The sequence below is a fragment of the Balaenoptera physalus genome (assembly GCF_965194825.1).
Source record: "Balaenoptera physalus genome assembly, chromosome: 12".
Classification (NCBI taxonomy): Eukaryota; Metazoa; Chordata; class Mammalia; order Artiodactyla; family Balaenopteridae; genus Balaenoptera; species Balaenoptera physalus.
In genome coordinates this window covers 78,165,826-78,181,918 of record NC_138897.1, presented here as the reverse complement: position 1 = coordinate 78,181,918, position 16,093 = coordinate 78,165,826, and the positions used below count along the sequence as shown (strand labels likewise).

The window sequence follows — 16,093 nt, the reverse complement described above, 5'->3', positions numbered from 1 at the left end:
GCAGAAGGGACCCTGGGTCATTTTTATTTTTCGGTGTGAAGAGGGCGACCCCCACCTGAAAACGGGATCACGACTTGGCCACCGTTAGTTATAATTGTCGTCGGAGTGGAAATGGATCGCAGAGGAAGGGCCTTTAATGAGCATGTGGCCCATCTCTGACGACACCTATAGAGAAACCGAGACCTTTAATAATAACAGCCACCAAACTTATTGTTTACTTAAATGCATCGCTAAGTACGTCACATGCATTATTCATATTCAATCTTCACAGTTTTTACATCCCAGGAAGTACAAGAAATTTAGAGAAAAAGTCTTTTGACACAGCTTGTAAGTGGTGGAAACAAGATTGGCAGGCAAGTCTGTGTGTCTCCAGAATAGCAGTGTCCAATAGAAATATATGGAAGTAAACATTTAAAATTTTCTAGTAGCCACATTAAAGTGAAAAACAATAAATAAAATTAATTTTATCAGTATCTTTTACTTGACCCAATGTGTCCAAAATATTGTCATTTATATGGAAAAATTATTAATGAGATAATTTACATTCTTCTTTTGTACTAAGTACCTCTCAGTTTGAACCAGCCGTTTTTCATGTACTCTATAGCCACAAGTGGCCAGCAGCTACAGCACTGGAGCCAGAGAGAATTTGCCCTCCCTTTTAATCACTTCCCCCAACTCCAGAGCAAGTAGTTGCAACTGCTTTAGTAAAGAAATCAAAGTTCTAGCTCAGTGGTTCTCAGAGTTTTTGGTCTCAGGACCCCTTTATACACTTACAAATTATAGAGAGTTTTGTTTAAGTGGATTATACCTAACTATACTTATACTATTAAAAATTAAAATTGAGAAATATGGAGAATCCTGACTCATACACTGGGTTTCACACTTTCCTTGCTGTAAACATAATAATTGAAACCGCTTGCCAAACACTTGCTAGCGACTAGATCCCTGTGCTAAGTACCTACGTGCACTGTCCTATTTCATCCTCCCAACAATCCCACCAAGTAGGTTCTATTAAAATCTCCACTTCAGGGGCTTCCCTGGTGGCGCAGTGGTTGAGAATCTGCCTGCCAATGCAGGGAACACGGGTTCGAGCCCTGGTCTGGGAAGATCCCACATGCCGCGGAGCAACTAGGCACGTGAGCCACAACTACTGAAGCCCGCACGCCTAGACCCTGTGCTCCGCAACAAGAGAAGCCACTGCAATGAGAGGCCTGTGCACTGCAACAAAGAGTAGCCCCCGCTCGCCACAACTAGAGAAAGCCCACACACAGCAACGAAGACCCAACACAGCCAAAAATAAAAACAAATAATTAATTTTAAAAAAAGATGACTTGCTAGAAAGTTGTGTTACATGTGCATAAAGCATAATGTATTAAAAAAAAAATCTCCACTTCACAGAAGAGGAAAGCCCAGAGAAGTAAAATGACTTGGCCAAGGTCACACAACTGGTTTGTGACCAGACAGGATGTCAGGCAGATCTGTGTGGATCTAAGGTCTGTGTCTTAGGCTGGACACTTCTGCCTCAGACTTGAGTCCATCAAGATGGGACCATTACTACCACACACTGTGATCAACACTCCACATTGTGTTGGTTTCAAGTACCCACTTGGGCACATGGCCTTGATTCCAGCTGGGGTAGTTAGGAAGGAAGCATAACTGGTTCTTACACCTTTGAAAAGATGCTCCACCTTACTTGGAAATGAAAGAAATGCAAATTAAAACTCCAATCAGAAAACATTTTTTTCCACCCATCAGATTGACAAAGCATGAAAAACACAATACACAGTGATGGTAAGTATATGGGGAAACAGACACTCTTGGGCATCCCTGTGGGAGAGTAAATGGGTGCCATCTTCACCCTGGGCAATTTGGACTATTTACAAAAATGACAAATCTGCATAGTCTGTGACCTACATATTTATCACACACACATAAGAATAAAGATATTTATTGCAGCATTGTTGCTAATAATAAAAGACTAGAAGCGTCTAAATACCTAGAAAAATTATAGTAATCCCGTATAATGGAGTACTGTGTGCTATGAAAATAATGCACCAGCTCTTGTGTACTAATAAGGGAGATTCTAAGATGTGTTGTTAAGGGAAAACAGTAAGGTGCAGGGCAATGGAAGAGAATGCTATTATTTGTGTGAGAATAAGATTAAGTGTTTATAAATATAGAGATAATTAAGAAACTGGAGACACTGCTGGCCTCTGGTAAGGGAACTGTGTGACTGAGGCCACCTTTTGTCCTTCGAGAATTTTGTGCCATGTGCATGCATTATTATTCAAAAAATAATTTAAAATGTTAAACTTGAAAAGCATTATCAAAACACAGGGGAAATACAGCATCAAAATTGATATTCCTTCTGGTAAAAAATGCTCATTAGAAGCTCATGAAAAGTGAAAAAGCAGGCCACCTAATAGGATAAATATGATTCCAAATTTGTAAGAAGACGTCTATGTGTGTGTCCCTGCATCAATAAATGGCTGGAAAGCTATACCCCCAAAATGGTTAACTCTGGTTATCTCTTTGTGGTAGATTAGTAGCAAGTTTTCTTCTGAATGCTTTTCTTTATTATCTGAGTTTCTACCATGATCATTTATTTCTTTCATAATTAGAAACATTTTTAAGAGATGACTATATAAGTCTATCTTTCTTTATGCAGTAGTTCTGAATTGTTGCAGCCTTTGTAACTCAAACCCTCCTTTTCTGGTTGATCTCCAATCTCCAGAGAGATCCTAAAATCAGCTTTTAAGCTTGCTTTACCTCTCAGATCCTCACAATAAACCCACATTTAAGCCTTCTTGGGAGCTCTTCAATATAAATCCTTTGTAAAAATAATTGATTTGCAATAAGTAATTGTGGGAATTATTACCTAATTTATATGGTTGATCAGTTCATATTTCACATATATTCATTTTCTTAAATCAGCAAGCCCATGCAAGTTTCCAAGAACTTGGGTATGGTTTTTTGCATGTCTCCTCCTATTTGATGTTACTTTATATGTTGCCAAACAGTGACTGGATTCCTCTTTTATTTTCCAGTAAGAATGGCATTAGCGGGCTTCCCTGGTGGCGCAGTGGTTGAGAATCTGCCTGCCAATGCAGGGGACACGGGTTCGAGCCCTGGTCTGGGAAGATCCCACATGCCGCAGAGCAACCAGGCCCGTGAGCCACAACTACTGAGCCTGCGCGTCTGGAGCCTGTGCTCCGCAACAGGAGAAGCCACGAAAGTTAGAGGCCCGTGCACCGCGATGAGGAGTGGCCCCCACTTGCCGCAGCTAGAGGAAGCCCTCGCACAGAAACGAAGACCCAACACAGCCAAAAAATACATAAATAAATAAATAATAATTAAAGGTGCTAATAATTAAAAAAAAAAATCACAAAATATATAGAAAAAAAAAAAAAGAATGGCATTAGCTTAAAAGTCACTTCCTCCTGTTCAGACAGAAGCCCTGTAAGACTTTAGCCCATTGCTTCCCAGAACATCTGATCATAACATCTTAAAACTCACAGTTACTTCTTTTTCTAATCAGGAAGGGCCTTAACTGAAGAGGCCATGGGAGGCCAGCTCATCTGACTGCTGAGGAAACTGAGGCCCAGAAGAGTTAATTGATAACAGAATTAACTTCTGCCATCAATTAAACTAGTCACCCCATTTCCTGGCAGAGACTCTTGTGTTTTTTCTCTACTGTCTTTTCTGAGAGTTTCAAACATGGGGAACAATACGGAAGGGAAGCTGAGTGTAGTAGCCAGCCTCCAAGATATGCCCCAAAGACCCCCTTATATCCTGGATTCATATCTCACATCAAATAAGGCTGACATGTGTAACCAAAAGATTATTGTGGTAAGGACAGTATGTGAATTTCAAGGCCAGGTCATAAAAGACATTCTCATGTCAACTTTGCTTTCTCTTGGACCACTTACTTTGGGAGAAGCCACTGACCATGTTAACTGTGAAGATGCTCAGGAGAGGATCTTCTTTTGGAGAGGTCTACTTGTCAAAGAACTGAGGCCTCCTGCCGACAGTCATCACCAACTTACCAACCATGTGAGTCCGCCATCTTGAAAGTGGACCTTCCTGTCTCATTCGAGTCTTCATATGAGACTGCAGCCCTGGCTGATATCTGACTGCAACCTCATGAGAGACCCTGAGCTACAACCACCCAGATAACCTGCTTTTGGATTCCCGACCTACAGAAACTGTGCAAGATAATAACTGTTAATATTTTTCAAAGATGCTAAGTTTTGGGGTAATTTGTTATGCAGCTATAGATAACTAAGACACTAGGAGTAATGTTCCTCAAAATGTGGGACTTACACCACTTAGCTCAAAAATCTCTTGACTTCCTGGTTAAAAGTGTAGGTTCCTGGCTCCATCCCAGCCAAATGGATCAGAATGTATCAGTGTGATGCCCATAAATCTGCATTTTGACAAGCTTCAGCTATTTGGATAGCATCCTAAATTTTTTTGGCCATATCTAGATGTCACCTTTACTATTTAATTTAATTTTCTTTTTGTCTGCAGAAGTCACTTTATTTCTTTTTCATTTTATTTTTTTATTGGAGTATAATTGCTTTACAATGTTGTGTTAGTTTCTGCTGTACAATGAAGTAAATCAGCTATATGTATACATATATCCCCTCCCTCTTGGACCTCCCTCCCACCGCCCCCATCCCACCCTTCTGGGTCACCACAGAGCACCGAGCTGAGCTTCCTGTGCTTTATAGCAGGTATCTATTTTACACATGGTAGTGTATATATGTCCATCCTAATCTCCCAATTTGTTTAATTAGTTTAGTTTTGTTTTTTAAATCTATATCACATAAATATTTTTAAATTTCTTTTGTTTTTAGATTGTTTTCACATTTGGAAAAAACCATATTTTTCTAATATACATAAAAATGAGTATCTGTATTTGATCATTTAAGTAGGCTAAATGTTTATCCCATGTATCTCCTAAAGTCATCTCCATTACACTCAGAAGTAAACACTCTATACTTGGTAGAACACTGAGACAGAGGAATAGAGATCATTTGGAAATGATGAGAGTTACAGCACCCCACATGTTCTCTGGAACTGGACCAGTTCTAAGCACTGGCATCTGTAGCATCTCCTTCCATTCTCACCACACTCTTGGACAGCAGGCAGGGTAATGTGTGATCAGTACCACTTTTACAGATGAGAACACTGAGCCACATACAAGTGGAGAGACCGGTCTAAGGTCACAATGCTTGAATGCAAGCCCTGTCTCCTGTCTTCCTGCTCAAACCTTTTTGCAAGATACACTATTCCTCAGTGGCCAAATAACCCATAGAGATCTAGAGAAAGGGAAGGACGCCTAAAAATATAGAGGGCATACTATTGTGAACGAATGTTATGAAACACACAAATTTACTGGAAATGGATCATAGACCTAAGTGTAAAAGCGAAAACGATAAAACTCTCGGAGGAGTTTTTTCATAGGAGAAAAATCTTTGCAACCTTGGGGTAAACAAAGATTTCTTACGTCACAAAAAGCACAAATCATAAAAGAAAAACAATCTGATAACCTCAATCTTATCAAAATTTAAATTTTTCCTCTTTGAAAGATACTATTAAGAAAATGAAAACGTATGCCACAAATTTCAGAAAAATTTATAATACATATATCTAACAAAGACCTGTGTCCATAACGTGTAAAGAACTCATACAATTTAGTAAGAAGACACACAATTCCCCCCAAACTGTCAAGATATTTGGACAGACACTGCACAAAAAAGAGATATAAGTGACCAATAGGCACATGAAAATACGGTCAACATAATTTGTCATGAGAGAAACAAAAATTAACACCACAATGCCATACCACTATACACCTATTAGAATGGTGACAGTTAAAGAAACTATCAATACTGTGTGTTAGTGAGGATTTGGAGCAACTGGAATTCTCATACATCACTGATGGGAATGTAAAATAATACATACACTTTGGAAAGCTGGCAGTTTCCTATAAAGATAAACGTAATCTTACCTCAATGACCCAGCCATTTCACTCTTCCGTATTTATTTATCCAAGAGAAATGAAAATGTAAATCTACACAAAGACTTGTACATGAATGTTCACAGCTACTTCATTCATAATAACTCCAAATTTGGAAAATCCAAAATGGTCATTAATTGATGAATAGGTAAATAAAATGTAGCATATCCATACAATAGAATATTACTCAGTGATAAGTAAGAATGCACTACTAAAACAACACAGTAACACTTATGAATCTCAAAGCCATGCTGAGTGAAAGAAGATGAGACACAAAAGAATATGTACTTTATGCTTCTGTTTATATAAATTCTAGAAAATGCAAATTAATCTATAGTAATAAAAGCAGCTTAGTGGTTGTCTGGAGCCGGAGATGAACTTTTGGGGTGATGGAAACATTCTGTATCTTGATTGCGGTGTTGTTACACTTTTTCTTTTCAAGGGCATATGGGCTATTTATATATCTTCTTTGAAGAAATGTCTGTTCATATCCTTTGCCCACGTTTAAATTGGTTTATTTGTCTTTTACTGAGTTGTAAGAGTTCTTTACATATTTTGAATGTAAATCTCTTATTAGTTATATGATTTTCAAATATTTCTCTCATTTGGTGGGTTGTCTTTTCACTTTCTCAATGGTATCATTTGCAGCATAAAAGCATTTAACTTGGATATGGTCCAATATATCTGTTTTTTGTTTTTTCTTTTGTCCCTTATGCTTTTTGATGTCATGTCTATGAAACCACTGCCTAATTCAAAGTCATAAAGACTTATTCCTGTGAGTCTTATAGTTTTATCTAAGAGTTGTATAGTTTGAAATCTTGCACTTAAAAGTATTCAAAACCTTTTAGGCATCTCTTTGTTGGATCTGGCTTACGGTTGTATGGAGTTGAGTAACCAACTGTCAAGGTTTGCTTGGGGCCCAGCACTTTCCAGGACATGGAACGTTCAGTGCTATAACTCAAGTCCTGAGCAAACCAGGGTGAGTTGGATCCTTTACCAATAGACCTCCAACCTGCCAACCCTGATATAAATTATTATCCCTACTCTCTATGGCTTAAAATAGATACTGAATCTCCTCACTTGAATGAAAGATGTTTGTTTTCAGTTTACCAATCATTTATTGAGTACTCAAAATGCAAAGCCCTGGGGTTGAGTGTAGCTAGGAATATAAAATTCCAATTTCAGTGTCCATAAATAAATTTTATTGTTCCAGGCCCTTGGGGTACATCAACAAACCTTTATGGAGCTTAAATGCTAAAGGTGGGGGGCAGACATTCTAGTGGAAGGGGGATGGGAAAGCCATTAAACAAGATGAAGAGGATTTTGAAGGCAGGGATTTGGTTTTATTAATCTTTGATTCCCCAGAACTGTAGAAATCACTCACTAATGCTTGTTGAATGAATGAATGAGTAGCTTTCTCCTACTCAACATACATTTTTTTTTCTTGATTCATTTCACAAGACCTCAGCTCTGTGGGACTTCCCTGGTGGTCCAGTGGGTAAGACTCCGTGCTTCCAATGCTGGGGGCCTGGATTCCATCCCTGGTCAAGGAAGTAGATATCGCATGCATGCCGCAACTAAGAGTCCGCATGCCACAACTAAGAAGCCCGTATGCTGCAACTAAGACCCGGCGCAGCCAAAATAAATAAATATGTAAAATAAAATAAAAGACCTCAGCTCTGTGATGACAATGTCATTTCTAACCTGTTCTCTGTCATATGCCCGGTGACTCTTACAGTGCCTGGCACACAGTCGGTGCTCAATAAACAATGCTTCAATGCATGAGTACGTATGAAATTTTTTCATTCTCTGCATTTGTTATAGCAGCCTGGGTTGCAAGAATATTATACCAGTAACAACCTTAATGAATCTCTACAAATAAACATTTAGAGAGGCGTCGTCAAGCAAAGAGTGCTCATTGGTACCTAGACAGCCATTTCACAGGCTGGTGTGCCCCACAGGCATCCCAGTAAAACACCACCAGCCACAGACAGCCTGTAAATTCCGCTAACCTGAAGGGCTCTCCCCGCCCCCTCTCCCTGCACAGCTAGCTCCGCCCTCCACCTCCTCCTCTCCGCCCACTCTCGCCGCGGTATCCTGGCGGCGGCGGCTTTGTCTCTTGGGCTGGTCCCTGGCGTCTCCCTCCCCGGAACAGCTGCCACCGAGGGAGGAAGCGGCGCGGTCCAGAGCCCTAGTGCTGAAGCCCCCGAGCCCTCGTCATCCACCACCACCATGTAAGGGCCATGAAAAGGGCTCGTCCTGGCGCAGCGCGGACATGGAGGAGGACTTATTCCAGCTAAGGCAGCTGCCGTGAGTATCCTGGGGGCGAGTGAGAGGCAGACAGGTTTTCCTTTAAAAAAGGAAAACCTGCAGAGGGGCGTCTCAGCGTGGCTTCCTGAATTTAAAGGGAACTGTTTCAGAGGAGAGAATTAGGCCTGGAGGAGACAAGCCATTTTCCTACCCCATCAGCTCAGCATCTGTATCTCTGACTCAGTTCGATTTTTCAGATCCGTCGGAATCTTATGGGGACCTACCCGTGTTATGTTTTCCCTTATAATGGCTCTCAATCCTAAAGGGATTTTGAGGTCTGTGTTTTAAGAAAGCATTAGCTGCTGTTTTGAAATGCGGACTGAATTGATGAGTCCATGCAATGACATGGGTCCTTTCCAGTCCTTCTCCTGTGCTGTGAAATTCCTAATTTTCCTGCAAGGTCTTTTAGAAGGGAATGATACTGATGTTGCAAACTGGTTTCTAAAAAGCTGGGATTCCTTCCTAGAGAGGAGGCTTCAGCAGAGTCTTGTTGTTTATGAGGTGTGTGAAGGAGAGGGCTGTGCATCGTTGCTGAAACCTCTTGCCTTCTTCTGAATGAACGGCTTTTGTAACAGCTAGCTAGAGTGAGACTCACTGTCAACGGCGATCCTTGGGAACTCAGGAATACACTGCTTAGAGGATTGGAATTTTTCAGGGATGCCAAATTTGCTCTGTAAATCTTGGGGGAATACAGTCAAGCAGTGGCAAGTACAGGGAGCTTGTAAAGGGGCTTACAAATTTCTCCTACCACAAACTGATGGTGATTTGTTAAGCAAATTCCAAGAGTGTGAGATGGGGCATTAAAAAGAACATTAATGGGGGTTTTGTTTTAATTTTTAGAAGCACTAGCCATTTGGATGGTAAAACTAGACACCATTTGGAATTGTTGGAAAGGATACATTGTTGTTAGTATGTGTGTATTTTCTTGACTTAAATGTATTTTTCTCTCTAAGCCACTGAGGAATTCTCCCAAGTGACTTTTAGCGTGACTGATACAGCTCTCTGAAGCTATAAGTACTGAAGGGTATTGTAGTGTCTGCTTCTCAGTTTAAAATTAATTTTCGTTAAAATTTTTAATTAATTAAATTTTTACTTTTAAGCTTTTATTAATTGATCCTCAAATAGCATATCTTATGTAACACAGCATTATTTCACAAATGCTAAAGGACACTCAGTTATAATATCCAAAGCCGATCTATGAATACATAAAAATGTACATATGTGAGTGCAGATATCTCAAGGAAAACATACCACATTCATTGAAAATAAATATCATGTTTAAAAATGAACCTATTATCTCTAAATAAAAAATAATTCAGAAACTAAAATATGAAATTTGGTACTCAGAATAAGAATACATATTGGAACTGCAGTTTTACTGGGATAAATTTTCAAATGCTGTCAGAGCATGTGAACTTTGCAAATTACTCAAAGATTCATGTATATTTAATCTAATATATAGACATGACACTAGAATGACAATTCCTTCCTTAATTTAAAAAAGTAAAATTAATAAGAGGTTTTTACTTAAGCTTTAAATTAATTTAGTTTTTATACTAATATATAATATAATATACTAATATAATATATACTAGGGAAAATAAAGTTCAAAAAGAAGCACACACAAAAAAAGTCTCTCTCTTCCCAAACCCCAGTGTTAAGTTTCTTGATTATTTTTCTGATCTTTATACACATAAATACATATAATATCTATTAGAGAGGCCAAATTGTGTGCTGGTTAAGAGCACTGACTCTTGAGAAGACAGACTTGGCTTCCAATCCCGACTGTGCCACTTCCTGGCTGTGTGACTTCGAGCAAGTGACTTAACCTTTCTGAGACTCAGTTTCCTTAGCCATAAAATGGGAATCATAATAGTACTTGATTCAGAGGGTTATGGGGAAGATCAAATGAGATAATGTGTGCTAATGCCTGGCAGATACAAAGAAGTCACACATATTAACTATTATTATTATGACATCTGAAAAAGAATTTATAAAAACAAAATCTGTAGACTCGTTATGCTTGACTCCCCCAAAATGTAATCTGCAAACCCCAAAGTACATTTGAATGATGTCAAAATTAGCCCTGAAATATGTTAACCTCCATTTATAAAAAAGAATAAAAGGAAAGGAACAGCCATGTGAATCTGAGTGGGTTACACATCACGACATAGGTGTTTTTTAAACCACACCCTATATATATTATTCACAGATTGCTGGCAACAGACTGCCTGAGAGCAATATGGGTTTTTAAAAAATCAGAGTGCCTTGTAGAAGGTGGGCAAGGGTGGACCTTGGAACAGGCTCAGTCCCACAGGAGGCCAAGTGTTAATAGATTATAAGCTGCTAGGTAGTTTACAGGGTCAGGGGAGGGGGAAGAGGGATGAGGGTGTCTAAGAAATAGTCCTTTCCTGCACTTAGAGGCACCTTCACACGGCTCTAGGACGGGTCATTTGAGACCACAAACAACCTCTGCCTTTCACCTGCTGTCCACTCAAGCACAGCACCATGTACAGGAGATTCAGAAAGCTGAGATTTTATATCTAGTTCTGCCTTATTGTGAGATCTTATGCAAGTCAGATTTTCCTGGGTCTCTCCTTTCTAGGATGATTTCTTTTTTTTTTTTAATTTTTATTTATTTATTTAGTTAGTTAGTTAGTTTTGGCTGTGTTGGGTCTTCGTTTCTGTGCAAGGGCTTTCTCTAGTTGTGGCAAGCGGGGGCCACTCTTCATCGCGGTGCGCGGGCCTCTCACTATGGCGGCCTCTCTTGTTGCGGAGCACAGGCTCTAGAGCGCAGGCTCAGTAGTCGTGGCACACGGGCCTAGTTGCTCCGCGGCATGTGGGATCCTCCCAGACCAGGGCTCGAACCCATGTCCCCTGCATTAGCAGGCAGATTCTCAACCACTCTGCCACCAGGGAAGCCCTAGGATGATTTCTTGAAAGCAAGTTATGCAGACTACATTGATTGATTGATTGATTCATTCTTTCATTCATTCATTCATTCAGTGATTTTCCTGGGTACCATCCTAGGTCAAGGGATTCTACAACCAAATAAGATACATGGTCTTTGCCCTCAAGGAGCTCACAGTCTAGAGCTTCAATGTCCAATACAGTAGCCACTAGCCACATGTGGCTATTTAAATTTAAATTATGTAATTAGTATGTGAAATAATTTTCATGTATAATACACAATATAAAATTTGACTTATAAGTAAAATAAGTGATGTTTGAAAAATCCGTTCCTTAGTTGCATTAGCCACGTTTCAAGTGCTCAGTAGCTACATGTGGTTAGTGGCTGCTGTAGTTGCACTGTGACAGCATGGGTCCAAAATATTTCCGGAACTGCAGAAGGTTCTATTGGACAGCACTGGTTCGATGGGAGAAGCGGATGTTGAACACACAATTGCACAATAATTATGAGAATTGTTTTAAGGGCTACAAAGGACAAGTGCATGATGCATCAAGAGTAGTTCTAGATGGCTGAGGGGAGGGTCAGAGAAGGCTTCCTTGAGGAAGTGACATTGGAGCTGAACCCCCAGACATGTGTAGGAGTCAGCCAGAAAAAGAGATAGGATGGAGCATTTCAAATAGAGGGAATTGTGTGGGGGGAAAGCTCAAAATCAGGCCAGTGGAGCTTCATGAGCAAGTGGCGTGAGGGAAGAATGCAGAGGATGGCAGGCACCCGGCCACACAGGGCCCTGTAGTAAGGACAAGAAATTGGAACTTCATCCTGTGTTTGCTCAATCCACTCTCTCTCCTTTCTTACCAACCCCGTCTTTCAAGATTGAGCTTAAGTCCATCACCTCCATGAACCTTCTGACATCTCCTGGGCTTCAGCAGCAGCAGGGGTAAAAGTGTGGACTCTTGAGTCAGGCAGATCTGGGTTCAAACCCTGGCTCTGCCACTTACCATCTGGGTGGCCTTGGACGAATGACTTCATCTCCCCAAGGTTGGGTGCTCATGGGTAAAGTTGGGATAATGGCGGTATCTGCATGGCAGGGCTGTTGTGAGAATGAGGGAGGTCCCCACTGGGAAGCTCCCAGTACAGTGGCTGGCTCTATGTAAGGGCTTAACCAGTGGTGCTGGTGTTATTTGTCTTCCTGGCTCTGGACTTGTTTCCCTTATCCTCCAGCTTGTTCAGGTAGCAAAGTACCTAGAAGCCACGGTCTCCTTATCAGAATACTAAGAAATGTCCTAATGCTAGCTAATGGAAGCACATGCCCAAACTGGAACACCTGATCTTTCCTGCACTCTGCTCCTCTTTCAGCCTCACCCATACCAGTTGATGGTAACTCTGTCCATCCCATTTGGAGTCAATTTTGACCCCTCTTTCCCTCATATTTCACTTCAATCCATCGGGAGAGTCTATTGGTCCTGCCTTTAATCTACATCTAAACTCCTACCAGGGCTTCCCTGGTGGTGCAGTGGTTGGGAATCTGCCTGCCAATGCAGGGGACACGGGTTCGAGCCCTGGTTTGGGAAGATCCCACATGCCGCGGAGCAACTAGGCCCGTGAGCCACAACTACTGAGCCTGCGCGTCTGGAGCCTCTGCTCCGCAATAAGAGAGGCCGCGATAGTGAGAGGCCCGCGCATCGCGATGAAGAGTGGCCCCCGCTTGCCGCAACTAGAGAAAGCCCTCGCACAGAAACGAAGACCCAACACAGCCATAAATAAATAATAAATACATTTAAACTCCTGCCACTTCTCTGCACCTCTACTGCTAGTCCTTGGTTCAAGTCCCCATCATCTCTCACCTGGGTTGATTCCAGTGGTCATCTTGCTGGTCTTCCTGCCCCTTCCCTTGTCTCCCTACGGCCCATTCTCAACACAGCAGCCAGAGGGATTCTTTAAAAGTCAGGTCACATCCTTCCTCTGTTCAAAACCCTCCAGGGCTCCCATCTGACCTTGTCTCTTCTACTCTCCCACCCCCTCATGCAGCCATTCCGTCTCATTGTTTTGCCTCAAACACACCAGATAGGCTTCTGCCCCAGGACCCACTGTTCTCTCTGCCTAGAAAGCTCTTCTGCAAAGTATCTGCTTCACCTTTGTCAAGTCTCAAATGCCACCATCTCACCAAAGCCTACCCAGACCACCTCCTTAAAATTTGCAGCCCTCTCTCACAGCCATTAGGATGGCAACTACCAAAAATAAATAAAAATAACAAGTGTTGGTGAGGATGTGGAGAAATTGGAATTCTTACACACTGACTGTTGGTGAGAGTCACAAATGGTACAGCCTCCATGGAAAACAGTACGGTGGTTCCTCAAAAAATTAAAAATAGAATTACCATATGACCCAGCAATTCCACTTCTGGGTATATAGCCACAAAAGAATTGAAAGCAGAGTACTGAGGAGATATTTGTACAGCCAATGTCATAGCAGCATTATTTGCAATAGCCAAAAGGTGGAAGCAACCCAAGTGTCCCTTCATGGATGGGTGGATAAACAAATGTGGTCTATCCGTACAGTGGAATAGTGTTTAGTCTTAAAAAGGAAGGAAATGCTGACACGTGCTACAACGTGGATAAACCTGGAGGACGTTATGCTCAGTGAAATAAGCCAGACACCAAAGGACAACTGGTGTATGATTCCACTATATGAGGTTCCTAAAGTAATCAAATTCATAGAGACATAAAGTAGAATGGCAGTTGCCAGAGGCTGGGGGAGTAGAGCAGGGGGATCTATGTAGTGGGTACAGAGTTTCAGTTTTACAAGAGGAAAAGAGTTCTGTGGATGGACAGTGGTAATTGTTGTACAACATTGTGAATATAGTTAATACCACTGAACTGTACTCTTTAAAAAAATGGTTAAAATGATAAATGTTATCTTATGTGTATTTTACCATATTTGAACAAAATTGCAGCCCGTTTCCCCCATCTTCCAGACCGTGTTCAGCTTTTTCTTTTTTTATAGCACTTATCACCTACTAACATACCATGTAATTTGCTTACTTATTGTTTAGTGTCTGTCTTTACTTACTAGTATGAAAGCTTCACACACGGCGGGGGTCTAATGTATCCCAAGAACGTGGGGCATTGCCTAGATACCATCTGATACTGGATTTCAGTATAGACCAGGCCAAAGGATTAAATAAGAACTGTATGAATGAAAAAATCAGAAAAATCTGTCCATCATCGTAATCATTCTCCTTGACAGTGGGGGCCACCATTATTAAGTTTTAGCAGCTAAAGCACTGAGTCCCCATGGAAAGATCACACATAGCCTTGTTTCATCCTATTTGCCATTCTGCTTCCCCATCCCTTTCCATTAAATCAGGGAGGTTGAGAGAATGCAGTTTGACTTACTGATTACATGTTCTTTGTGCCCATAAGGATTCATTCTTGGTTCTAGAGAAGGAACTGGAAGCATATTTTGTTTGCTCTAAATGAGGAGACTGGTGTACAGAGACAGGAGCAGAGGAGGCGGCTAAGGCCCACGTGGGACTTCATGTTGGCTCCCATCCCCCTGAGGCTCATCGGGGCAAAAGGAAAGGATTCCTGGCCAAGGAGGAGAGATGGAGTTTCACTGTCACCCACCTCAGGCAAAAAGTAGGGAGTTATTGTAATAGCCTAGGAATCCTCAAGGTTAACCCACCACAGGCTTTTAAAACCTCAAGCTCCATACAACTCAGTAACAAAAAACCAAACAACCCAATTGAAAAATGGGCAGAAGACCTAAACAGGCATTCCTCCAAAGAAGACATACAGATGGCCAATAGGCACATGAAAAGATGCTCAGCATTGCTAATTAGTAGAGAAATGCAAATCAAAACTACAATGAGGGGATTTCCCTGGCAGTCCAGTGGTTAAGACTCCGAGCTTCCAATACAGGGGGTGTGGGTTCGATCCCTAGTCGGGGAACTAAGATCCCACGTGCCGAGCAGCAAAATAAATAAATAAATAAAAATAAAGATAATACTAAGTTTCTTAGAACAAAACAAAAAAACTACAGTGAGGTATCACTTCACACGGTCAGAATGGCCATCATCAAAAAGTCTCCAAATAACAAATGCTGGAGAGGGTGTGGAGAAAAGGGAACCCTCCTACATTGTTGGTAGGAATATACATTGGTGCAGCCACTATGGAGAACAGTATGGAGGTTCCTTAAAAAACTAAAAATAGAGTTACCATATGATCCTGCAATCCCACTCCTGGGCGTATACCCAGAGAAAAACATAATTCGAAAAGATACATGCACCCCAGTGTTCATAGCAGCACTATTTACAGTAGCCAAGACATGGAAACAACTTAAGTGTCCATCGATAGATGAATGGATAAAGAAGATGTGGTGTATATATACAAATTGGAATATTACTCAGGCATTAAAAAGGAATGAAATAATGCCATTTGCAGCAAGGTGGATGGACCTAGAGATTATCATACTAAGCGAAGTAAGTCAGAAGGAGAAAGACAAATACCATATAATATCACTTATATGTGGAATCTAAAATATGATAGAAATGAACTTATTTGCAAAACAAAAACAGACTCAGAGACATAGAAAACAAACTTACGGTTACCAAAGGGGAAAGGGAGTGGGGGAGGCGTAAATTAGGAGTTTGGGATTAGCAGATACACACTACTGTATATGAAATAGATAAACAAGGTCCTACTGTATAGCACAGGGAACTATATTCAATGTCCTGTAGTAAACTGTAATGGAAAAAATATGAAAAAGAATATGTATATATATGTATAACTGAATCACTTTGCTGTACACCAGAAACTAACACAACATTGTAAATCAACTATACTTCA

General features: G+C 40.9%; 1 protein-coding gene across 8 annotated transcripts in view; it reads left to right on the top strand.

Moving 5' to 3' along the window:
• The first annotated feature begins 5,608 nt into the window (after positions 1 to 5,608).
• SVOP (SV2 related protein) overlaps positions 5,609 to 16,093 on the top strand; it is an 88,027-nt gene continuing 77,542 nt past the window's right edge. For all 8 annotated transcript variants that reach the window (XR_014251855.1, XM_082417498.1, XM_082417495.1 and 5 more), the window contains exon 1: positions 5,609 to 8,335. Coding sequence is in view for 6 of the 8 variants with exons in the window: in XM_082417495.1 (XP_082273621.1) it covers positions 8,301 to 8,335 (35 nt within the window). In the remaining 2 variants the exon portion in view is untranslated. The remainder of the gene's footprint in view (positions 8,336 to 16,093) is intronic.